We start from the raw sequence: 27,094 nt of genomic DNA, 5'->3' as shown, positions 1-27,094 counted from the left end.
TTGAAACTTACAAAGAATTTTATCAACATTTTTTAGAAAAATAGAAAAAAAATAATAGTCCCTGTTTGAGAAATATTATTAAAATTGTTTTGAAAATAATTAAATTCGTACGAAGAATTTTACTATTTATAAAAAATAATTCAATTCTTGCGATGATTTTTACAATATTTATAACAAAAATTAAATTGTTTTGAAGAATTTTATCAAAATGTTAGTAAATAATTGAATTCTTTTCAACTATTTTATTTAAAAATTTATCAAAAAATAATTGAATCCTTTCGTGAAATTTTATTAAATTTGTTTTGAAAATAATTGAATTTCTGCAAAGAATTTTACTATAATTATAAAAATAATTGAATTCTTCCAAAGCAGTTTATTATGTATAAAAATTATAATTGAATTCTTGCAAAAAATTTTAAAATTTATTAAAATAATTAAATTGTTTCGGAGAATTTTATCAAAAATTTAGAAAATAATTGAATTCTTTTGGAAAACAAGAAAAAAAATAATTGAATTCTTTCGTGAAATTTTATTAAATTTGTTTTGAAAATCATTGAATTCCTGCGAAGAATTTTACTATATTTATATGAAAATTATTGAATTCTTCCAAAGAATTTTAATATTTATAAAAATAATCGAATTTCTGCGAAGAATTTTACTATATTTATAAAAATAATTAAATTCTTTCGAGAAATTCAATTAAAGTTGTTTCGAAAATAATTGAATTTTTTTTTAAAGAATTTGATTAAAATTAAGTATATTCAAAATAATTGAATTCATCAGAAGAATTTTATTAGTTTTTGAAAATAATTGAATTCCTTCAATTTTTTTGAAAAATATATTTAAAAATTGCATTGAAAGTAATTCAATTTTCATATAGAATTTGTTTTTAATATTTTGAGAATAATTGAATTATTTTTAGAGAATTTTAAATTCTTGTTAAACTTGAATATAATGGAAATTTTTGAAAATAATTAAATTCTTTCGTGCAATTTTATTTAAACTGGATTAAAAATAATTTAATATTCCTGCTAAGAATTTTACTATTTATAAAAATAATTATATGGTTTCGAAGGATTTATTAAAGATTTTAGAAAATAATTGAATTTATTCGAAATGTATTAAAAATTTTATTAAAAATTAAATTTTTTTGAGGAATTCAATTAACATTGTTTTTAAAATAATTGAATTCCAGCAAAGAGTTTAACTATTTATAAAAATAATTGAATTCCTTCGAAAAATTTTTATAACGAATCAGGAAAAAAAATTAAATTCTTTCGCGAAATTTTTTTTGAAAATAATTGAATTCTTGCGAAAAATTTTACTATTTATAAAAATAATTAAATTGTTTCGAAGGATTTATTAAAAATTTTAGAAAATAATTGAATTTATTCGAAATGTATTAAAAATGTTATTAAAAATTGAATTCTTCTGAGGAATTCAATTAACATTGTTTTGAAAATAATTGAATTCCTTTGAAAAATTTTTATAACGAATTAAGAAAAAAAGTTAAATTCTTTTAAAAATAATTGAATTCTTGCGAATAATTTTACAATTTATAATAATAATTGAATTCTTCCAAAGAATTTTTATTATTTATGAGAATAACTGAATTTTCGCGAAAAATTTTATTAAAACTTTTCAAAAAAAAAAAAATAATAAACAAGAATAATCAATTTTGTACTTATTAAGTGATTTTTTTAAATTTTCAATCTGTAATTATTCAAAAATTGTTGTTTTTATTTATGGAAATATAAAATTTTTTTAATTTGAAAACTAACCTATATACCGCGTTTCGCGCGCTAGTGCGCGTAACATTTGCTGGTATGAACATTAAAATTTAAATAATAAAATATTTTAATTATTAAAATATAAATAAATATTTAAAAATATAGGAATAATAAAATTCAAAAAATAGCAATATTATCATTAACGAAAAAAATACTAAAAATTTAATTTTCCTAAAATGCGAATTCGCTTAAATGAGAATTCGCAGTGAAACAAAAACATCAAGTGAAAATGAAAATTGATTGTCTCGAGGTAATTTTTGAAGTGGAGTGTGTGACCTATAAAGGTCACTGAAAAATTGATATAAATTTTTGACAAGATGGATATATAATAATGGCTTACCATATTTTTTTTTTTTTTTTTTTTTTTTTTTTTTGATATCGCGTGTGAAGGTCGTTTGTTTTTTTTCTGGTCATTGTATTCGCAGAGAAAGGTGTTGGTTAATCGACCCTTTGCCCTATAACACACATATTGTATGTATCTATATGTATATAAACAGAAATATCCTCTTTTCAACTGTACAAGGGATACAGTCACGCAATGGTCAGCCCACACTTTCTCAAAACTATAATACATGAAATATCATCATCGCGTGGTGGACATACACTATGGGCTTGAAATTGCAAATATCGACCTGTTCAAATGCAACTTGTGCACCACCTGCAAAATAGTAACTAGTTTAGTCGACGACGCATATAAGAATGCACTACTATATTGGGACCGATTCATTTTGAGTTATTATAATTTTACACTTTGTGCGATTTTTTCTTCTTTATAATAAATATAATCGCGTGAAAATTGTTTCGCAAAGTAAGGAGTTACAAAGAGTGGAAATCGATTTTCCTTTTCCTGTAAATATAGACTATATTTCTGTTCTTCTTGATGGTTTTGTATTTAATTTCGTTTTCTTTCGTAGAATGGCGAAATTTTTTTTTTCTAAAACGTAGTTTTAAAGTTGCGAATTTTTTTGACATTAATAATATTTAATGTAATTTCTTTTTTGTAATTTAATGTAATTTTTTTTTTTATAATTTAGTGTAATCTTTTTTTGCATTTTTGTGTAATTTTTTTCTTCTTTATTGAAAAGTATTTTTTTTAAATATTCCTGAAAGTTTTATTTTTTATTCCTAAAAAATTTCTGAAATGAACGAAATTTATTTATTTCTTTAGTATATTTAATGTATTTTTTTTCTTATTATTTTAACAAATTATTTTGGGAAAAAACAATGGTTAATAATTATTTTTTTGTAATTCAGTGTAAATTTTTTTTCATTCATAATTTTTCTAAGGATATCAAATTGAGACAAAAAACAAATCAAAAGTATAATAATATTATTATAATATTCACTTCGCAACACTTTTGATTCGTTTTTTGTCTCAATTTGAAAAAAATTTTCTTTTTTTCAATTCCTGGAATTTTATTATAATAAAATAATAAAATTGTTTCACGCATAAAAAATAAGTTTTAAATTTCCAAAGTATTTAGTTTATGTTTTCGAATTTTTATTGCAGTTAGTAATTTTTGAAAGAATTTAAATTAAAAAAATATTTGGTTCATTTGAACGTTTCTAAATTTTTGGAGCATTTGATCTCCGAAATGACGAAAAAAAATTTTTTTCATGTAAATATTTTCGGAAAAATTACTTAGTGCATTGAAAAATAAAAATTTTAATATTTAATATTCAGAATAAATATTTAAATTTTTGGATATTCAGAGATTTTATTATTCTTTTCTTCACACCTATAACAAGAATGACAATAGTTTCTATTTTGAATGACGTAAAAATACGATTATAACTATATTTTATAATACATTTTTTTCTTTTTTTAATTGACCTTTTATTATTCAATTCTTGTAATCTTTCATCTAGGATCAAAAAAGTGATTACAAAAAGAAAATTAATATTGTGTTTTGTTGACTTATATTACAAAAAAGGGAGATGGTAAAATTTCTATTGCTTCCTCATAGAGAAAGTTTCGGTGAAATTTTTAGACCTTATTTTTTTTATCATCTAGAAAAACAATTGTTTTGAAAATTATTCTTTCTATAACAATTATCCAAAAAAAGCAATTTTACTTCAACATTTCAAAATTAATTGAATTTTATAAAATTTCAATTTTAAACGGATTTAATTAGAAATTTTAAAAAGATTTTCGAAAAATTTTAATAATTCAAATTTTTCTAAAATTAGTTACATTTTTGAATATATAGGGGAATGTAGTCAAGGTTGGCCTACTGTCTAGGTAGGCCACTCGCGTTTTTTTGTCAAGTTCACTAGCGCCACCTACGCGCATTTTTGTCGAAGCTTGTCTTAGTGAAACCTAACTTTTTGTTCAATTACATTTTCGGAAAATCGAAAATTGTGTTTTCTGTGACGTCGGTACAAAAAAAGCTCAAAAAAAGTTTTGTGCATAATGTGAAAAACCATTAATAAAAGATAAAAAACAAATTGAATCGTCAAGGCAAGTATGCAGAAAATTTGTGGGACTCATGGTTGAAAGGAAAACAAAGTAAAAAATCGAATCCCGAAACGTATTTCTTTTTGTTTACAACAATTCGGTAATGTTACTTACTGTCAAGGTCGGCCACTATGTGTTTAAAATGCGCAAAGTTGAGGACGAGCTACTTCATTTGCAAAAACTGCAATTCTGTATAACTCATAATATAATTGATCATCTTATTAATATTTTTATTTAATTTTATTAATATTTTAGTGCAAAACTTTTTTTTATTTATATTTATTTTTTTATATTGTTTATTGTTATTATTTTGTTATTTCATTAAGTTACAAACTGTAAACAATAAAGAATCAATTTTCCGTAACTCCAAACATGTTATTTTATTTTTTAACGATTAATGCCCTTTGAATTTTAAACATGGCCGACCTTGACTGTAATGGCCAACCTGGACTACAAATTTTTTTTTTTTTAAATCTTTATAACTTTTTCATTTTTAAACCTGTCAATTTACTTTGTACAGAAAAAATGTTCCTATTAAACAGGACTTTCCAACCATATACTTCAATTGTCCAAATTCATTTTTAAAAAAAAGTTATAAACAAAAGTCAAAAAGGTGGCCGACCTAGACTATGTTCCCCTATTTGATTAATTATTAAAAATAATGGATTTCTAGAGAAATTTTAGTTAAAATGACTAAAAAAAATTGAACTTTGGAAAAGTTTTAAATGATTGCAGAAATTCAATTATTTTCAAAAGTAGTAAAATGCTTACCACAAAATTCAATTATGTTCAAAATTGACAAAAGAAAATCTCGACAAAATCCCAAAAAAACTATTTAAATAAAAAAATTCTTCTTCAAAATTCAAATATTTTCAAAAAATTTTAATAAAATTCTTTGGCAAAAAATCAGAAAAAAGTGATGGAAAAACAAATAATTAAATATATTTTTGTAGCAACCCTGAAAACAATATTGTTAGAAAAAAATTAATTTTGTTAAACAATTATTTTTCCAAAATTGATAATTTTTTTAAAAATTAAATTTAGAAATTCTCTGTTTTAGTGGAAAAAGAAATGGCAGTGGAGATGTAAAAGATAATGGTGTGATACATCACCGCGCTTACTTTTGTACATATTGATTGATTAATTTAATTCAAGTAGAAGATTGCATCTCTATTTCCCGCAGTCAAGTTGGAAGATTGAATTGTTTTAGAATTTTAATTTATGTTCTACATTTAACATTTTAATTCAAATTGGAAATTAAAAAAGTTTTTTTTCCCCATTTTCAGAAACAAGCCAAAGACATTTGCATTCGACCACTGCTTTTACTCGCTGGATCCGAGTTTAGAAAACTTTGCGAGTCAAGACGTTGTCTTCGATGCATTGGGTCGAGATATTTTGGACAATGCATTCCAAGGATACAACGCCTGTATTTTCGCTTATGGACAAACTGGTAAACAGATCAATTTTATTTCTCGAATGTATATTTATTGCTCACAATCTTAGTTTTTGTAATTTAAAACAGAAATACTCAGTTGAAAATTGTGTAAAATTAGGAAAATCAAATAAAGTCAAATTAAAAAAAATTGAAATAAATTGAAATAGGTACAAATTGAAATTAAAAAATATTTGAAATAGAAATAAAATAAAATTGAAAGAAATTGTAATTGAAATAAAAAGAGAAATAAATTGAAAGAAATTGAAATTGAAATAAATTGAAATTAAAAGTAAATTGCTATTGAAAACAATTAAAATAAAAATGAATTGAAATAGAAACAAATTTTACATTAAAATAAACAGGGCTCGAACTAGGTCTGTAAATCCCGTAAAAGTCCGTAACTTTGTTTGAAGTAAAAGTTCGTTTTTTTGAAAAAGGTCCGTAAAGTCCGTAATTTGATGCGAAAAGGATGAAAAGTTCGTAAATTTTATGATATAATTTGTATAATTTTAGAGAAATTACAAATGATTGCTGAAATTCAATTATTTTTAAAAGCAATAAAATTCTTATCACAAAATTCAATTATGTTCAAAATTTACAAAAAAATTTTGTCAAAATCCCAAAAAATTTTAATAAATAGAAAAATTCTTCTTCAAAATCCAATTATTTAAAAAATTTTAATAAAATTTTTGTCAAAATTTCAATTATTTTTAATAAAATTTTAATCAATTTCTTTGGAAAATGTAACTATATTCAAAAAAATTTTATTAAAATTCGTCAAAAGAATTCAATTATTTAAAAATTTGTCAATAAAATTCTTTATGAGAATTCAATTTTAAAAAACATTCAATTATTTATTTTTATATTTAAATAATTGAATTCTCGTAGAATTTTTCTCAATTCAATGATTTTCAATATCTAAACCTACTATTTTCATAAAATTTTCCAAAAGAATTCAATTATTTAAAAAAAAATTAATAAAATTCTACACAAACTTTTAATTATTTTCCAAAAATAATAAAAATTCCACAGGAATTTCATTATTTACAAATTTTTTTTATAAATTTCTTCGCAAACATTCAATTATTTTCATAAATAATAAAATTTTTACAGGGATTTAATTATTTTTGTAAGTAATACAATTCTTTTTAGGAATTCAATTATTTTTAACACAATTTTTAAAAATTTTATTAAAATTCGTCAAAAGAATTCAATTATATAAAAATTTATAAATGAAATTCTTTATGAGAATTCAATTTTAAGAAACATGCAATTATTCAATAAATTATTATTTTTGTATTTAAATAATTGAATTCTAGTAGAATTTTCTCATAAACATTAATTTAAAAATGGATTTCAGTTAAAATTTTAGATTATAATTGAATTTTAAAAGCCTTAGAGCGTAAATTTTTAGAAAAAATTGAATTTTGAAAAGGTTTTAGATTAAAGTCTTTGAAAATTTGAATTTTTCCTATTTTTAATTAACAATTCTGCGTGGAATTAATTTTTTTTGAGAAACTTTAATTGCGGAATTTTTTTTGAAATTATTAAAAGTTTTTATTTTCTAATATATATTTAATTGAAGAATTTATGAATAATTGAAATTTTTTAAAATTGAATTGTATTTAATTATTCTTAAAGAACTTTTTTAAAAATTATTAAAAATAATGGATTTATAGAAAAAATTTTATAGTTAAAAACACTAAAAAAAATTGAATTTTGGAAAAGTTACAAATGATTGCAGAAATTAATTTTTCAAAAATAATAAAATTCTTCGCAAAAATTCAATTATGTTCAAAAATTTTTAAACATGCTCGTCAAAATTTCATTTTTAAAAATTATAAAATAAAATTCTTCTCCGAAATTCATTTATTTTCAATAATTTTAATAAAATTCTTGTCGAAATTTCAATTATTTTCAAAATCTACTGTTATAATATAATTTTCCAAAATAATTTAATTATTGAAAAGAAATTTTAAAAACATTCTACGCCATCATTTAATTATTTTCATAAATAATAAAAATTTCACAGGAATTCAATTATTTACAAATTTTTTATAAATTTCTTTCCAAAAATTCAATTATTATCATAAATAATAGAATTTTTTACAGGGATATAATTATTTTCATAAATAATAAAAATTTTACAGGAATTCAATTATTTACACATTTTTTATAAATCTATTTCCAAAAATTGAATTATTTACAAATTTTTTATAAATTTCTTTCCAAAAATTCAAATATTTTCATAAATAATAAAATTTTTACAGGGATTTAATTATTTTCGTAAATAATAAATTTCTTTTTAGGAATTCAATTATTTTCACAAATAATGAAACTCATTGCAAAATTTCAATTATTTTAATACAATTTTAATCGAATTTATCGAAAAATGTAATTATTTTATAAATTTTATTAAAATTCGTTGAAAGAATTCAATTATTTAAAATTTTGTTGATGAAATTCTTTATGAAAATTGAATTTTAAGAAATATTCAATTATTCAATAAATTATTTATTTTTGTATTAAAGTAATTGAATTCTAGTATAATTTTGTAATAAAAATTGATTTAAAAATGAATTTCAATTAAAATTTTAGATAATAATTGAATATTAAAAGCAATATAACGTGAATTTTTAAAAATAATTAAATTTTGAAATTAATTTTTTTGAAAAAGTTTAATTGAATTTTTTTAATATTATTTTAAGTTTTTATTTTCTAATATTTATTTAATTGAAGAATTTTCGAATAATTGAAATTTCGTAAAATTGAATATTGTAAACAAATGGATTTGAAAATTGTCAAAGAACTTTTTTGAAAATTATTAAAAATATTAGATTTAAAGAAGAATTTTAGTTAAAAATTCTTGTAAATAATCATTGAATTGGAAATGATTTTATCACTTGGTCATTTTTAATTCTTTAATTATTATAAAACATGAAGAAATCGATCACTCTGAGTCGAAGACTCGGAGTTTTCGATATCTTCATGTTTTATAGTTATAAAAAATTGAAATTATAGTTTTAAGTAAAATGTTCTCTTATTTGACTCATACTGGTTATATTTTTGTCATTAATTGGTCATAATTTTTAATTTTCGTCCGTAAAGTCCGTATTTTTAAATACTTTCACTGGTTCGAGCCCTGAATAAATTCTAATTAAAAAATATTTGAAATAGAAATAATAAAAATAAATTTTTATTAAAATAAATAGATTTTAAAATAAATTGTATTACTTTGAAGTAGAAATAAATTGAAATGTCTTGAAATAGAAATAAATTGAAAGACGAAATAATAATAAAAAAAAATTGTTTTACAGGTTCGGGAAAATCGTACACGATGATGGGTAGCGGCGACAACAAAGGCATAATTCCCAGGTTATGTGACAATCTTTTCGATATGATTGCCAAACAACAGAGCTCCGAATTGACCTATAAAGTTGAAGTCTCTTATATGGAAATTTATAATGAAAAGGTGCACGATTTGCTGGATCTAAAGCCAAATAAACAGTCCCTTAAAGTTAGAGAGCACAATGTTTTAGGTCCTTATGTAGATGATCTTAGTCAACTCGCAGTGACCTCCTTTCAGGTAATTATTCCCTCACTTCCTCTTCAATTATAATGATACGGAAAAAATTATAAAGAAACGAGAAAGAAGAACTCTCATATAATCTCTTTTATCATTTTTTTACTCCAATCGATGAGATAATTATCGTCAATATTATTTTTATCAATAATCAGCTTCCGCGTTAAGTTTATGTAATTAATTACACAATTAATATTTCGACAGCTTCGTTAATTTTCATGAAAAACGTATATATAATAATGAGGAAATTGATATAATTAACAATATCATTGAAATTATGTATTTTGTATAATTATCCGATCAATGAACTGGAAAAATGATATAATCGTTGGAAATTGTATTTTTAATTTCTTATTATTTACAAACAATTTATGAATTTATTTATTTGATGGAAATTATATTCGAATTAATATTGAAATATGAAATGAAAAATGAAAAATATTTCATTTCAAAATTAATTCGAATGTAATTTTTTTTATCATGGATAATTTTCTTTTTTGTTTTGTAATTGAGAAAATCGAAAAAAGCTTTTGATTTAAGAAATATAATTTTCTATTTGCAGGATATAGATAATTTAATGACAGAAGGTAACAAATCGAGAACGGTGGCGGCGACAAATATGAATTCGGAGAGTTCACGTTCGCATGCTGTTTTTTCTGTCATTCTCACGCAAACTTTGACAGATACAAAAAGTGGTGTGAGTGGTGAAAAAGTGTCGCGAATGAGTCTCGTTGATTTGGCAGGAAGTGAGAGGGCTGTGAAAACGGGAGCTGTTGGAGACAGACTCAAGGAAGGAAGCAATATAAATAAGTAAAATTTCAATCACATTTTTCAGCTAATTAAAAATTTAAAAAGTGAGAAGACAAACTTTTCCCTCTTTTCTAACTTTATAATTTTTTCAGATCACTAACTACTTTAGGACTAGTCATCTCGAAATTGGCCGATCAAAGTTCAAGCGTGAAAAATAAAGATAAATTCGTCCCCTACAGAGATTCCGTTCTAACTTGGCTTTTAAAGGTAAGAGGAGATTAATAAGAAATTATTCTTATCGTAATTAAAGATGAATATTCAGGGTGTCTACTAACCGGGAAACAGTCGGGAATTTCATTTCACCGGGAAAAACGGGAATAAGCCAGAAATTTTATGCCAAACCTGGAATTTTTTCACCAAATTAAAAAAAAGTTTTATTATTTTAATTTGTTTTTAAAAAATCGCTTTTTATTTCAATTTTTATAGATATTTACACTGTTCTCTAAATTTGAATTTGTTAAAAATAATTAATTTGATTGTAAAAAATCAGTCACTGATTCAAATATAATATGTAAATAAATTTAAAAAAAATTATCGGATTAATAGAAATTTTGTGAATTTCAACTGAAAATAATTAAATTTGTTAAAGAATTTCATTAAACACTTTTTAACAAATCGAATTTTCAAAGTATTTTAATTTAATAATTGATAAATAATTGAATTTTATAAAGAGTCACATTCTAATTTAAAAAAAGATACACACTTAAAATTTTTTAATAAAATTGAATTTTCGCAAAGATTTTTTGAAAATTCTGAAAAATAAGATTTTTGAAATTTTCAATTCTATTGTTTCAAAATAATTGAATATTTATAAACAAATAATTGAATATTTTTGAAATAATTAAAATTTCTTTACATTCTATTAAAAATAATTAAATTCTTTTAAAGAATTTTTTAAAAATTTTTCGAAAATAATCAAGGGAATTTAGTCACCGTAATTATAATTGCAAAATTTCAATTATTTTTAGTAAAATTTTAATCAAATTCCTCAAAAAATGTAATTATTCTTAAAAATTTTATTAAAATTCGCCAAAAGAATTCAATTATTTAAAACTTTGTTAATAAAATTCTTTGTGAAAATTCAATTATTTCCATAAATAGCAAAATTCATCATATTCACTAAATTCCTTTGAATATTATTTTTAAAAAAAATTCTTCACAAGAATTCAATTATTTTTATAAATAGTAAAATTTATTGCAGAATTTCAATTATTTTAAATACAATTTTAATTAAATTCACCGAAACATTCTTAAAAATTGTATTAAAATTTTTTAATTTAAATTAAAATTAAATTAATTAATTAAATTTTTAATTTCAATTTTTGAATTTAATTTATTCCTCGTAAATTCTCAAAAATTTAAATAAAATTCGCCGAAAGAATTCAATTATTTCTAGAAACTGTAAAAAAAAGTCTTCTCAAAAATTCAATTATTTCCATAAATAGCAAAATTCTTCAGATTTACTGAATTCTTTTGAATATTATTTAAAAAAAAATTCTTTAGAAGAATTCAATTATTTTCATAAATTTTCATAAAATTCTAAAAAAACAATTCAATTATTTTTAAAAGTAATAAAATTCTTTGCAAAAATTCAATTGTTTAAGAATTTTTTTAAATTCTCCTTAAAATTTCAATTATCTTTATAAATAATTAAATTGTTCTCCACGATTCAATTATTTTCAAAAAATTTAATAAAATTCTACACAAACATTTAATTATTTCCATAAATAATAACATTCTTTGGAAGGATTCAATTATTTTTATAAATGGTAAAATTCTTTGCAGAAATTCAATTAGTATCAATACATTTTAATAAAATTGAATTATCAAATTTTCAATTATAATTATAAACAGACAAGATTATTTTAAAAAATTGAAAAAATTCTTTGTTTAATTCAATTAAAATTCTTTGTTTAATTATTTTCCAAATTTTTAAATTAAAATTAATAAAAAAACATTATTTTCAATAAATTTAAAGAAACTCGTCAAAAGAATTTAATTATTCATAAAAACTCTAATAAAAATTATAGAAGCCATTTGTAGATTTATTTATGTTCGAAATCAAATAAATGTAAATTTGATGAGAAAAAGAACCAGGAAAAATTAGGACAAAGCCGGGAATTTTGTTAAACGAAAATAGTAGACACCCTGATATTTTTAATGTCGACTATTTTGTGAAATAATTATTGAATTATTTTTATTATTAATATTGATTTATTTTGTTCTAAAATAAAATTTCGAATATTTATTAAATTAATTTTTATAATTATTAGAAATTAATGAAACAATTTTTTTTTCACTCCACAGGATAATCTGGGTGGTAATAGTAAAACTGTGATGGTCGCGACAATATCGCCAGCAGCTGATAATTACGAAGAAACACTTTCGACTCTTCGCTATGCAGACAGAGCAAAGAGAATTGTCAATCATGCTGTTGTTAATGAGGATCCAAATGCAAGAATAATTCGCGAACTCCGTCAAGAGGTTGAGGCACTTAAAGAAATGCTTTTACATGCAACGGTAAATTGAGTAGAAATTATTTCTTGGAAAATGATTTGAAATTTTCTTTTTCCTACTGTTATTCTAATTATTGTATTGTTATTTCTTTTGTTTTTCTTTTAGGGTCAAGGTTCGGTTGTCGTTCAAAGACGTACTGATATCACTGAAAAACTCTCTGAATCGGAACGTTTAATGAAGGAAATGTCACAAACTTGGGAGGAGAAATTGGTGAAAACAGAGAGACTTCAACACGAGAGACAACAGGCTCTTGAAAAAATGGGCATCAGCGTTCAAGCATCTGGAATACAAGTGGAGAAGAATAAATATTATTTAGTTAATCTCAATGACGATCCTAGTCTCAATGAACTGTTGGTGTATTACTTAAAGGTACGAAACTAAAATAGTTAAAAGAAATAAGACAAATATTTTTTTTAATATCTTTCTAGTTTCTAGTAATTAAAAAGAAGTTTCCTTACATTTTTTTTCTCTTCTCAGTGCTTTTTGTTTAAAATTATTAATTGTATTTAGTATTTAATTATTAGTTTATTTATTTACTCGATGAAATTAAAAATTATTAACTACAATTAATGATTGTTAGTTAATATTTTTAGGTAATATTTGAAAAAAATGTGGGTTTTTGTTTTTTGTAGGAAAAAACTTTGGTCGGCGGTCGATCCGCAAAAGTCGAGCAAGATATTCAGTTGCATGGCTTGGGAATTCTGCCAGAACATTGTGTGATAACAATAGAGGAATCTGGTTTGTTTATGACCCCACTGAATGGTGCTAGATGTTTCGTTAATGGCACTCAAGTCACGGAAAAAACACCTTTGCTACATGGCGACAGAATCGTCTGGGGCAATCATCATTTTTTTAGAGTCAACTGCCCTCGAAGTTCGACAGGTAAGTTGCCTTTTTCTTCTCTTTCTTCCCTTTTTTTACGATCTCTGTCAATTTTTTTGCAGGTAAAAAGTAAATTCATAAATTTATTTTCACAAAATTTTGTAAATTTATATTTACAATAATCTATATTACTATTTGAAGTTAATTGTTGTTTGCTTTTTTGTTTCTTAACTTTTTTAATAATTTTCCTTTTTAAATATTTTCAATTTTAAAATTAATGTATTGAAGATCATTGAATTCTTGCAAAGAATCTTATCAAAAAATTTGAAGAGAATAATTGAATTCCTTTAAAGAATTTTTTTATTTATGAAAATAATTGAATTCCTGAGAAAAATTTTATTATTTATAAAAATAATTGAATTCTCGCGAAGAATTTTATTAAAATTTTTTGAAAATCCTAATTAAATTCTTTTGAAGAATTTCTTTGAATTTTTTTAAAATAATGGAGTTTCTTTAATAATTTTAATTGAAAATTTTGAAAGCAATTGAATTTTATGAAGAAGAATTTATTAAATTTATATTGAGAATAATTGGATTCCTGAGAAGAATTTTATTATTTATAAAAATAATTTAATTCATGCGAAGAATTTTACTATTTATAAAAATAATTGAATTGTCTCAAAGGATTTATTAAAATTTTAGGAAATAATTGAATTTTATATAAATATTTGGAAATAATTAAATTCTTTCGAGGAATTCTATTAAAATTGTTTTGAGAAGAATCGAATGTCTGCAAAGAATTTTACTATTTATAAAAATAATTTAAATGTTTCGAAGAATTTATTAAAATTTTAGGAAATATAATTGAATTGTTTTGAAGATTTTTATAGAAATATTTGAAAATAATTAAATTCTTTCGAAAAATTCAATTAAAGTTGTTTCGAAAATAATTGAATTTCTTTAAAGAATTTTATTTAAAATTAAATTTATTCAAAATAATTGAATTCCTTCAAATTTTGTTGACGAATATATTTAAAACTTTCATTGATAGTAATTTAATTTTCATATAGAATTGTTTTTTAATATTTTGAGAATAATTGAATTAATTTTAGAGAATTTTAAATTCTTGTTGAAATTGAATATAATGGAAATTTTTGAAAAAAAATTTTTTGGTACAATTTTATTTAAATTGGATTAAAAATAATTGAATTCTTGCTAAGAATTTTACGATTTACAAAAATAATTGAATTCTTGCAAAGAATTTTACTATTTATAAAAATAATTGAATTGTTTCGAAGGATTTAGTAAAGATTTTAGAAAATAATTGAATTAATTTGAAATGTATTACAAATTTTATTAAAAATTAAGTTCTTCTGAGAAATTCAATTAAAATTGGTTTTAAAATAATTGAAATCCAGTAAAGAGTTTAACTATTTTTAACAATAATTGAATTTTGTGAAATTTTATTAAAGTTTTTGAAAATAATTGAAATCTTCAAAAGAATTTTACTTTTTAGGAAGATAATTGAATTTTTAGGAAGAATTTTATTAAAATTTTTGAAAATAATTAAAATCTTCAAAAGAATTTCACTTTTTATGAATATAATTGAATGTTTAGAAAGAAATTGATTAAAATTGTATTGAAAATAATTGAATTTCTCAGAAGAATTTTATTATTTACAAAAATAAATTAATTCTTGCAAAGAATTTTAAATTTATAAAAATAATTGAATTCTTGCCAAGAATTATATTGTAATCTTTGAAAATATAAACAATAATACCTAATTAATTGTGTACATAATAAGTAAGTTTTTAAAATTTTGATTATGAAATTGTTTAGAAATTTATATTTAGTTTTTAAAAAATTGAATAAAAGGGGAAATATTGAATAAATTTTCAGCGCTCAACAGTGAACCACAAACACCAGCACAAAACATCGACTATAATTTTGCTCGAGAAGAATTAATGCTCAATGAACTGTCCAACGATCCAATTCAAAGGGCGATAGCGAGGCTTGAAAAACAACACGAGGAGGATAAGCAAGTTGCACTTGAGAAACAAAGATTAGAATATGAAAGACAATTTCAACAATTACGAAATTTGGTGTCACCTTCAACTCCCTATGCACCTTACATGCCTTACGATCCGCTGCGCGGTAATCAGGGTGGTAAACTTCCTGCATGCACACCAACGACACAAATGCGAGTCGAAAAATGGGCACAAGAGCGGGACGAAATGTTCAAGAGGAGTTTGGGTCAGTTAAAAACTGACATTCTCAAGGCAAATTCTTTGGTACAAGAGGCAAATTTCCTCGCTGAGGAAATGGAGAAGCAGACAAAGTTCAGCGTCACATTACAAATTCCACCAAATAATTTAAGTCCAAATAGAAAGGTATTCAGTTTTCTTTTCTATTATATTATCATTTTTTCAGAACAATTTTTAATTCAAAATTTTAGTTTTTATTTGAATTGTTATTACTTATTTATTTATAATTATTATTTATTTAAATGTAAATTGCTTCATTGTATTTTTACATTTCTTTTAAAAAATCTTCTATATTAATAATCGTTGTATTCCGGTAATCTGCTGTTTGCTTTTTTGTTTCTTAACTTTTAAAATAATTTTCCTTTTTTAATGTTTTTAAAAAAATTTTTTTTTTTAAATTATTGTACTCATATACTCATATACTATATACTCATATATATATACTCATATACTCATTATTGTAATCATTGAATTCTTGCAAAGTATTTATCAAAAAATTTGAAAATAATCGAATTTATTTTAAGAATTTTATCAACTTTTTTTTCAATAATTGAATTCTTTCGAGAAAATGTAATTAAAATTGTATTTTTTTTAATCATTTTTACTGAAAATTTTGAAAGTAATTGAATTTTATGAAGATTTCCTTTTGAGTTTTTAAAATAATCGTGTTCATTATTAATTGTAACTAATAATTTTCCTATTAAATTACATTAAAATTATTCATAGAAAATTGAATTTTTCTAAACAATTTGATTAGAGTTTTTGTAAATAATTACATTTTTTTAAAAATTTTATTAAATTTCGTAAGAAAATTGAAATTTTTTAAAATAATTTTAAATGAAAATTTGAGAAATAATTTAAATTTACAAAGAATTCTATTAAAATTGTATTGAAAATAATTGAATTTCTCAGAAGAATTTTTATATTTAAAAAAATAATTGAAATCTTCCAAAGAATTTTATTTTTTATGTAGATAATTGAATTTTTAGGAAGAACTTTATTAAAATTAATGAAAATGCTTAAAATTTTTCAAAGAATTTTATTTTTTATGAAGATAATTGAATTCTTGTAAAGAATTTTATTAAAATTTCTGATAATAATTGAAATTCTCCGAAGAATTTTTATATTTAAGAAAATAATTGAAATCTTCCAAATAATTTTATTTTTTATGAAGGTAATTGAATTTTTAGAAAGAATTTTATTAAAATTTTTAAAAATAATTGAAATCTTCCAAAGAATTTTATTTTTTATGAAGATAATTGAATTTTTAGGAAGAATTTGATTAAAATTGTATTGAAAATAATTGAATTTCTCCGAAACATTTTATTATTTATGAAAGTAATTGAATTCCTTTGAAGAATTTTCTTATTTATGAAAATAATTGAATTCTTGCGAAGAATTTTACAATTCATAAAAGTAATTACATTTTTTTAAAGAATGTTATCTGAATTTTTGAAAATAATTACATTTTTTGAAGGAATTTTATTAAAAATTTTGAAAATAATGATTTTTTAAAAAGAATTTCATGAAAATTGTCGAAAATAATTGAATTTATATTGAAATTGTTGAAAATAATCGAATTTAATTAATATTTTTAAAAATAATTGTATTCTTTCGAGAAATTTAATTAAAATTGTATTGAAAATAATTTAATTGCTCTAAAAAATATTAATATTTATGAGAATAATGAAATTCTTTCGAAATTAATTTGAATAATAATGAAAAAAGAATATTTAATATTATGTTTTTAATAAGTGAATTCTTTAAATTTTGAATCTGTAATCATTCAAAAAATTGATGTTTATTCTTGAATATATAAAATTTTTAATTTACAAAATAATAATAAATGGAATACCGCGTTTCGCGCGCTGACTCGCGTATCATTTGCTAGTTAGTTTTTAATTAATTTTTGAAGATTTTACAAATTATAATTTTACCTTACTTTTTAGTTTGATTTTGAGTTTTTTATTTCGATTTTGTTTCTGGACACTCTTACAAATGAAGAGTGTATTTTTTCAGCGTGGAGCCTTTGTAAGCGAACCTGCGATTTTGGTTAAGAGAATCAATATGGGAAGTCAAGTTTGGTCCATGGAAAAACTAGAAAATAAATTGGTCGACATGCGGGACATGTACGAAGAGCGAAAATACTCTAACAATTGCCAACGGTTGTCAGCCGTTAAGGTGAGCAACTTTTTCTTTTTGTTATAATTATTTATATTTTTACTCTTAAGAAGTTTGTTAAATTTCTCAATTTGCAATTTTCCAAAAAACAAGACTTAAATATTGAGTAGATTAATTTATTACACTTTAATTTTTTGTAATTATTCTTTTAAATCTCTTTTTCTCCTGCATTTCTTTTAATGAGAGAATATTTAATTCTTTCCATTCAGGATGAAGTGCCTGGAAAAATTCAAGATCCCTTTTACGAGACCCAAGAGAATCACAATTTAATTGGCGTGGCGAATATTTTCTTGGAGGTTCTATTTCACGATGTACGATTGGATTATCATACGCCAATTATTAGTCAACAAGGCGAAGTCGCTGGACGACTGCAAGTTGAAATAAGTCGAATATCGGGACAATTTCCACAGGATCGTATTTGCGAGGCTGCTTCTGAATCATCGACAGATTCCGGTTCATCTGAATATGATGATTATTCGGGTTCAAGTCACATCACATGCCGTGTAACAATAAAACAAGCGAGTGGTTTACCATTGTCATTGAGTCACTTTGTATTTTGTCAATATATATTTTGGGGACATCCCGAACCAATTGTCGTTCCTCCATGTCCGTCGTCCGAATTTTCCGACACTAATTGCGTAACTGGTCAGAAAGACTCACTCGCTTTTAAGTTCGACCACACAAAAGACTTTAATATTTTAATTAATGAAGAATTCATGGAGCATTGTTCGGGTAAGAATACTTTTTTTGCAAACTAATTATTGATAATAGAACTAGAAAGAAGAATACAAATAAAGAAAATTAAAATAGAATTATTACTGAAATAATTTTTATAAATTGAATAATAAATTTTGGAAAATTGTCTTCTTTTGCAGAAGGTGCATTGAGTATAGAAGTTTGGGGTCATAGAAGTGCGGGTTTTTCTCGCAGTAAACCTGGTTGGGAGGTGGAACAGCAGCAGTTGGCGAAAGCCAGATCCCTGGCTGATAGATGGTCGGAATTGACGAGAAAAATTGAACTCTGGGTGGAAATTCAAGAACTGAACGAGCAGGGAGAATATACTCCAGTGGAAGTCGTTGCCAAGCCAGACACGTTGACAGGTATTTTTATAATTCGAATTATATTTTTTAAAGTAATTCTTTATTTCGAAAACTGTCCCATTATTTTTATTATTCGTTAAATCTTCTTAATTGCCTAACATTTTTAATATTTTTTCCTTTCAAATATTTTCAATTTTAAAATTAATGCATTAAAAATCATTGAATTCTTGCAAAGAATTTTATCAGAAAATTTGAGAATAATTGAATTCCTCCGCAGAATTTTATTATTTATGAAAATAATCGAATTCTCGCGAAAATTTTTATTAAAATTTAAAAAAATCCTAATTAAATTCTTTTGAAGAATTTTTTTGAATTTTTTTAAATAATTGAGTTTTTTTTCATAATTTTAATTGAAAATTATGAAAGTATTTGAATTTTATGAATAATTTCTTTTAAGTTTTTAAAATAATCGTGTTTCTTAATAATTGAAATTAAACATTTAATTCTTGAATTTTCTTAAAATGTTTAGAAAATAATTAAATTCTTCTCAGAATTTTATTACAATTTTCTAAACTAATTTAATTTATTTAAGGAATTTTATTAAAAAAAATAAAATACCTAATTAAATTCTTTCGAAGAATAGATACTATTATAGGTTTTGACAATAATTCAATTCTTTCAAAAAATTTCTTTAATTTATTGAATATGATCGATTTTCTTAATAATTGTAATTAATAATTTTACTATTAAAATTTTATTGAAATTATTTATAGAAAATTTAACTCTTTTAAATAATTTTATTAAAGTTTTTGTAAATAACTAAATCCTTTTGATGAATTTCTTTGTGCTTTTTTTAAATAATGTAGTTTTTTGAATAATTTGAATTGAAATTATTTGAAAATAATTGAAATCCTCAAAAGAATTTTATTATTAATGAAAATAATTGAAATCTTCCAAAGAATTTTACTTTTTATGAAGATAATTTAATTTTTAGGAAGAATTTTATTAAAATTTTTGAAAATAATTGAAATCTTCAAAAGAATTTCATAAAAAATAAAATTATTTTATTTTTTATGAAGACAATTGAATTTTTTGGAAAAATTTAATAAAATTTTTGAAAATAATTGAAATCTTCAAAAGAATTTTGTTTTTTATGAAGATAATTGAATTTTTAGGAAGAATTTTATTAATATTTGTGAAAATATAAACAATATATTAATTAATTATGCACTTAAGTGAATTTTTAAAATTTTAGTTATGAAATTATTCAAAAATTTATATTTGAAAGTAAAAAATTTAGTAATTTGCATAATATTAATAATAAATGGAATAGGACGTTCCGCGCATATCATTTGCTAGTAATAAATAATAAAGATAATAAGATAAAGATAAATAATAAGATAGAGATAAAATAACAATAAATAATAAAGATAATAGGATAAAGATAAAAATAATAACAAATAACAAAATAATGAAAGAATAATAAAATAAAAAATTAATAAAAGAACAATAAATAAAAATCTATTGACATCGAAAGTAGAAGAAAATTGGAGGAATAATTTTCGAGTATATTATCCATTGAGAAATGAATAAAATATTTTTCCTCATCTCCTGCTTTCTTTTTTTATAGGTGGAATTTATCAGTTACGACAAGGCCAACAACGAAGAATACAAGTTCGAGTGAAACCGGTACAAAATTCAGGAACATTGCCAATAATCTGCCAGTCAATTTTAAATATTGCAGTTGGCAGTGTCTCTGGGAGGAATCGATTTCAAAATCCTTTGGACAGTTATCAGGATGAGGATCTTAGCATATTACGGGAAAAGTGGAGTGACGCTTTAATGAGAAGAAGACAATATCTGGATCAGCAGATACAGAAGCTCTTTAATAAACATGGTAAAATTAAAAATTGTTTTTTTCTTTCTCTATAAATTTGAAAGAAAAGTAAATTAAATTAAATTATTATTACTTTTTAAATTAAATAATTGAATACGTCATGTTTAGAAAAAACTGAACAGGAGAAAGAGAGGGAACAAAGTCTGGTTGATCAGTGGGTAAGTTTAACGGAGGAAAGAAATGCCGTTTTAGTTCCTGCAGCAGGTTCAGGAATTCCTGGTGCGCCTGCCGATTGGAATCCACCCTCTGGCATGGAACCACATATTCCAGTTTTATTTCTTGATCTCAATGGTAAGAGACATTAAATTCGTTTTTAAATGTTTAAATTTTTGCAAATAGTTTTTAAATATTTTAATTTAAATTTTTTAATATAATAATTTTTATTTTGAAAAATGTTGAAACTAATTTTTTTATTTTTCTTTTGAAGCTGATGATCTCTCAACGCATCAATCAGGTGAAGAGGTATCGGTAACTGGATTAAATTCAATTTTACCTAAAGAACACGGGCACAAATTCTACAATTTACCAATTATTCGACATCTCGAAAAGGATGTGTGTGCCACGGCGCCTTGGGATTCGAGCATACACGACAGTGTTCACCTCAATAGAATCACGGACGGTAATTTGGAAATTAATTTACAATTATTAATTAAATCCCAACTATCGTAACGAAATTCACTTAATTAAATCGAACTGTACAGCAACAAAATTTAATTGATCGAATTAAATTACTAATTGAATTCTAAAATCAATTACGAATTGTGAAAAATAAAAAGATTAAAAATTTTAATCCGAATGAATTAAGTAGAAAATCAAATATTTAAATTTCAATAAAATTAAATATTTAAATTTGAACAAATTGAATTTAAAATCAAATCAGAAATTTTATTTTTGTGACAATAATGTGTCAATGAAGTTGACAATAAAGTGACAACAAAATTAATATTAAAGTGACAATAAAATTGTAGTAAAGTAACAAAATTGACAGTAAAGCAGCAATAAAATCATAAAATTGATAAAATTGAATATTAATCAATACAGTAATATTTTTTATTTTTTTATATATTTTTTATATTTTTATTTTATTTATATTTTATTAAGAATCATTAATTATCAGTTGTGTGAAACTCAGTGAAACTTTTATTTCAGCAAACGAAAGAGTGTTTCTTATTCTAAAAACGACCGTCCGTCTTTCTCATCCAGCACCGATGGATCTTGTACTGCGCAAGAGACTCTCTCTTAATATTTATAAAAGACAAAGTATAACTGAAAGAATTTTTAAGAAAATTGGACGAACCGATTGTTTGTCGCAGACTGGAGTCACCTACGAAGTAGTTTCTAATATACCAAAGGCTAGTGAGGAGTTAGAAGATCGCGAGAGTTTGGCACAAATTGCCGCCAGCGGCGAAGACAGTAATTTATGTGACGGCGAAACTTATATAGGTAATTATTTCATTACTCCAATATTATATTACTTTATTATCTAATTATTTGTTATTTCTTTTTATTTACAGTAGGGAAATTGTTAAAAAAACAGAAATTTTTTAATTTTTATTTATTTTAAAAATGTATAACAAAATAATTTAAAACTAAATATTAAAAAAATTTAATACTAAGTATTAAAATAATTCAAATAATTAAAAAAAATGTAGTATAATAAAAATAGTCGGAAAATGATAAAAAAAAATGCAAAAAAGAATTAAAAACTAGGAAATTCTCAGGGTTGCCACGCAACCTGGATATCTGGAAAACTCGGAAATGTCAGGGAATTTTATGAACCTTGAAAAACCCTGGAAAAGTCAAGGAATTTTGATCGAAATCCTGGGAAATTGTTATTTTCTAAAATTATTGCGTTTATTCTTGAAATCTAATTTCACTTAAATATTTCAAAATTAATTTAATTTTAAAAGAGTTGAGTTTACAATTTTCATAAGTGGATGAACTTCAAAAGATTTTGATTTACAATTTTGTAAAAAAAAAATTTCAATTTTAAATAAATTTAATTAGAAATGTAAAAAAAATAAATTAAAAAAAAATTTTAAAAACTAAAATTCGTCTGAAATTAGTTAAATTTTAATATATATTTAATTTATTATTAAAAATAATGGATTTATAGAAGAATTTTAGTTAAAACCACTAAAACAAATTGAATTTTGAAGCAATTTGAAATGATTGCAGAAATTCAATTATTTTTAAAAGTAGTAAAATTCTTCTCAGAAATTCAATTATTTTCAAAAATATTAATAAAATTCTTGGCAAAATTTTAATTACTTTCAAAAACTTTCCTCAATTCAATGATTTTTAATATCTACTACTTTAATAAAAATTTCTAAAAGAATTCTGTTAGTTAAAAAGAATTTTAATTAACTTCTACGCAACCATTTAATTATTTTCATAAATAATAAAAATTTCACAGAAATTCAATTATTTACAAATTATTTTCATATATTAGTCAATCATTTTCATGATTAATAATATTTTTTACAGGGATTCAATTATTTTCTTAAAAAATAAAACTCAATGCTAAATTTCAATTATTTTTAATACAATTTTAATGGAATTCTTCGAAAAAAGTTATTATTCTTAAAAATTTTGCTAAAATTTATCAAAGAAATTTAATTATTTTAATAACCTTTGTTACAATTTATTTATTAGAATTTAAGTATTATTTTCAATACATTTTTAATTAAATTTCTTTAAAGAATAAAATTATTTTCAAAAATATTAATGAAATTCTTTGCGTAACAATTCAATTTTTTCAAAATAATTTTAATAAAATTCTTCGCAGAAATCCAATTATGTTTAAATATTTACAAACATTCTCGTCAAAATTTCAATTATCATTATAAATAATAAAATTTTTCTCCGAAATTCAATTATTTTCAAAACTTTTAATAAAATTCTTGTCAGAATTTCAATTATTTTTAATACAATTTTCATCAAATTTCTCGAAAAATGCAATTATTCTTAAAAATTTTATTAAAATTTTCTAATGAATTCAATTATTTAAAAATTTGTTGATAAAATTCTTTCCTAAAATTCAATTTTAAGAAAAATTCAATTGTTTAATAAAATATTTATTTTTATAGTTAAATAATTAAATTCTCGTAAAATTTTCTAATAAATTTTGATTTAAAAATGAATTTCAAATTAAAATCTTCGAAAAATTCAACTTTTTATACTTTTAATTAAGAATTCTATAGACTTAATTTTTCTCAATAAGTTTAATGAAATTTTCTTTTAATTATTTGAAGTTTTTAATTTCTAATATATTTAATTGAATAATGACAGAATAATCGAAATTTCTTAAAATTAAATTGTAAACAAAAGAATTTGATAATTCACAAAGAACTTTTTCAAAAATTGATTTAAAGAAGAATTTTAGTTGAAAATTCTAGAAATAAATAGTCGTAATGATGAAAATAATTAATTGATTTAAAAACGAATTACCTAATATGTAATCGATAATTTATTAATTATGAAAATAATTGAATTCTTGCAACGAATTTTATTCCATTTTTTTTAAACAATTGAATTTCTTTAGAAATTGTACTAATTTAAAAATTAATTGAATTCTATCGAAGGATTTTATTAAGATTTTTGTAAATAATTAACTTTTTTTTGAAAAATTTTATGATAATTTAAATTATTACAAAACATGAAGAAAGCAATCACTCTGAGTCGAAGACTCGGAGTGATCGATTTCTTCATGTTTTATAATAATATTCTTAGTTATTGAATTTCAAATTTTTGAATATCTTAATTTTTACAAACAAAAATGATGATTGAATATTTATTTAAAAATGAAGTTATTGATTGTTTCGAATAATTTTCGTTTTAAAAACCTGGAAAAATTTCGTTTTTTAACCTGAAAAACCTGGAAAAGTCAGGAAATTTGAAAAGAGCAAAAGCGTGGCAACCCTGATTCTGGAAAATTTCGAAAAAAAATATTATAATACAAAAATAAATATAATAATAAATCGAATAGCTTCCTTTATATTAGTGAATTACAAGTTCGAGGAAATAATTTTTCTTTGAAATCATTTAGAAAAATATACCCGTGGTGTTTCGGCTGTGGAAAGCATTTTAACGCTAGATCGGCTAAGGCAAAATGTGGCGGTGAAAGAACTTTTGCAAGCACAAGGTCAGCCTTTGATGAGAAAGACAGCGAGTGTCCCCAATTTTTCACAGGTAACATTTTTTTTAAAAAGGTAAAAATATTCTTTACATTTCTTAGAGATTTTAAGCGATCAAATTAATTTATCAATAATTATTTATTGTCAGTTAAAAAACATCTGAATTTTTTTACTTATATTTTTTATACTTACTTTTTCAAACTTATATTACTTAGTATTTTTATACTTATATTCTTTATACTTTTAGGTACTTTTTATATTTAAGCTATTTTTTTATATTTGTTTTTTTATATTAAGAAACGTTTTTTGGAATAATTAATTAATTATATGTGATTTTACATATTGAAAAGAAATTAATACTCGATTGGCAATTTTATTAGATAATGAGATTCGACACGTCAATGGACTCCTTAAATGTAACTCGTTCCGAGAGTGTAACAGACCTAAATTCGGAGCTAAGTAGCCTGACGCTCTTACGTAGAGCATCTTCAGGACACGCGAGGAACGACGACAACTTCTTGACGACACCGCCTAAATCCTTCGGAATTGGTATGTATTATAAATTCCTTTTTTCAATTATTTAGTCTTTATAATTTATTCATAAGTCTATTTTTAAAGTAGTTTAAAATTTTTCCATTACACTTCTAAGATTTCTTAATTCTTCCGTAAGAGTCCTATAAAGAACGGAATTACACTTGAATAATAATAATAATTATTATTATATTTTATTAATAATTTTTGTATTTATTAAATTAAATATTTTAATAAAAGAGTAGAATGTATCAATATAATTAAATATTTTTATTTAATTATATTGATTATATTAACATTAATCTATACTAATATTAATAATATTTATTAATTTATTAATTAAGTAAAGATGTTTAGATATTTTTGTTTTTGGTAGAAATTTATTAATTAATTGATGTTGAAAAATTGAATTGAAAATTTCAGTGAATTTTAAGAAGTCTTAGAATTTGTTAGGTACGTCTAAATATTTAGGCGCGAACATTGAAATAATTGATCATAATAATTATTCCCAATTAACAATAATTATGTAATTAACATGTTGACATTTTTTTTACCATTACTTTTAACAATTCTCAACCGTACTTGATCAAAGTACACCAACAAAAAGGTAATTCAATTATAAAATTGAAAATAAATTTTCTGCTCTTCATGCGTCAGTTATGTAAACATTTTTTTTTTCGTATTTTTTTCTGCGAGATTATGAAAAAAAAGTTTGCTATTTTTAAAGTAAAACAAAAGGAAAAATATTTTAGCTAATAAATAATTTCACGTTGCGCAGTGTTATTTTAAAATGTCACATATTATAGCTATTGCAAAAAAAAACTTTTGGCTTAATTTTTGCAAAATAAAATAATTGCCCAAAATTGTAGCTTTTAGCTAAAAGAATAATAAATTATTCAATAGAATTTTTGCCACTTAAGTAGACCCATGTATCGAAAATTATTTTAGCTTGTAAATAAAATGTAAACGATTCTCTCTGAATCACGTTATGCCACTGTTTTTAGTGCGCTTAGTCTTCATTATATAAATTTTCTATTTATTTGGTAAATCCCCTCTTGAAGGTATTAATCATGATTTTCAATCAATTACTTGTTTCAATCTTGTTAATGATGAAAAGGATATTTTTTAATTTTAAAACGTTTTACAATGTTTTTTAACATTGATTTTTATTTCTCTTTTCTTAGATCTTTTAAAAGGATCTTTAAAAAAAGATTTCACTTTTTTTCAATTTTTAAAAATTTTATTCAAGAAATTTTGATACTTTCTTTTGTAAGCTAAGAAGAACGTGTCATTGTTGTTGACTGACTAAAAAATTCAGTTTTCGAGTAATATTATTTTAATCTAGATTTAAATCGTTTTAAACTCGATTCGCTTTTTATTCTTTTTTATCTAATGAGGAATCGCCAATTAATTAATGAGATGTGGCTTATGCTGTGTTTTTGTATCTCGATTGTCATGAAATTCATTTTTCATTATTTTTTCGAATCTAGTATAATTTTTTTTTATTACTCTTGTATATTTATTTTTTATTATTTTCTGTTGCATTTTATTAATTTCAAAATATTTTTTGTATTTCTATTTATACCTATTTTTCAATAGACAAATACGAAATTTATTTTTTTATTTTTGT

At 22.2% G+C, this 27,094-nt stretch overlaps 1 protein-coding gene across 7 annotated transcripts in view; it reads left to right on the top strand.

Moving 5' to 3' along the window:
• LOC122507679 (kinesin-like protein KIF13B) overlaps positions 1–27,094 on the top strand; it is an 80,136-nt gene that overhangs the window by 41,958 nt on the left and 11,084 nt on the right. For 3 of the 7 annotated variants that reach the window (XM_043620526.1, XM_043620523.1, XM_043620527.1), the window contains exons 3-19: positions 5,535–5,698; positions 9,001–9,269; positions 9,829–10,076; positions 10,169–10,283; positions 12,384–12,596; positions 12,699–12,962; positions 13,226–13,475; positions 15,315–15,805; positions 17,684–17,860; positions 18,070–18,592; positions 18,736–18,960; positions 20,531–20,797; positions 20,906–21,088; positions 21,225–21,416; positions 21,947–22,240; positions 24,846–24,988; positions 25,314–25,482. In XM_043620526.1, coding sequence (XP_043476461.1) covers positions 5,535–5,698; positions 9,001–9,269; positions 9,829–10,076; positions 10,169–10,283; positions 12,384–12,596; positions 12,699–12,962; positions 13,226–13,475; positions 15,315–15,805; positions 17,684–17,860; positions 18,070–18,592; positions 18,736–18,960; positions 20,531–20,797; positions 20,906–21,088; positions 21,225–21,416; positions 21,947–22,240; positions 24,846–24,988; positions 25,314–25,482 — 4,187 coding nt within the window. Of the gene's footprint in view, positions 1–5,534; positions 5,699–9,000; positions 9,270–9,828; positions 10,077–10,168; positions 10,284–12,383; positions 12,597–12,698; positions 12,963–13,225; positions 13,476–15,314; positions 15,806–17,683; positions 17,861–18,069; positions 18,593–18,735; positions 18,961–20,530; positions 20,798–20,905; positions 21,089–21,224; positions 21,417–21,946; positions 22,241–24,845; positions 24,989–25,313; positions 25,483–26,056; positions 26,072–27,094 lie in introns of all 7 variants that reach the window. The other 4 variants (XM_043620525.1, XM_043620521.1, XM_043620522.1 and 1 more) reach the window with 3 other exon arrangements.

Source organism: Leptopilina heterotoma, unplaced genomic scaffold (assembly GCF_015476425.1).
Source record: "Leptopilina heterotoma isolate Lh14 unplaced genomic scaffold, ASM1547642v1 Lhet_51, whole genome shotgun sequence".
In the NCBI taxonomy this organism is placed as follows: Eukaryota; Metazoa; Arthropoda; class Insecta; order Hymenoptera; family Figitidae; genus Leptopilina; species Leptopilina heterotoma.
This window is presented reverse-complemented; position numbering and strand designations above follow the sequence as displayed.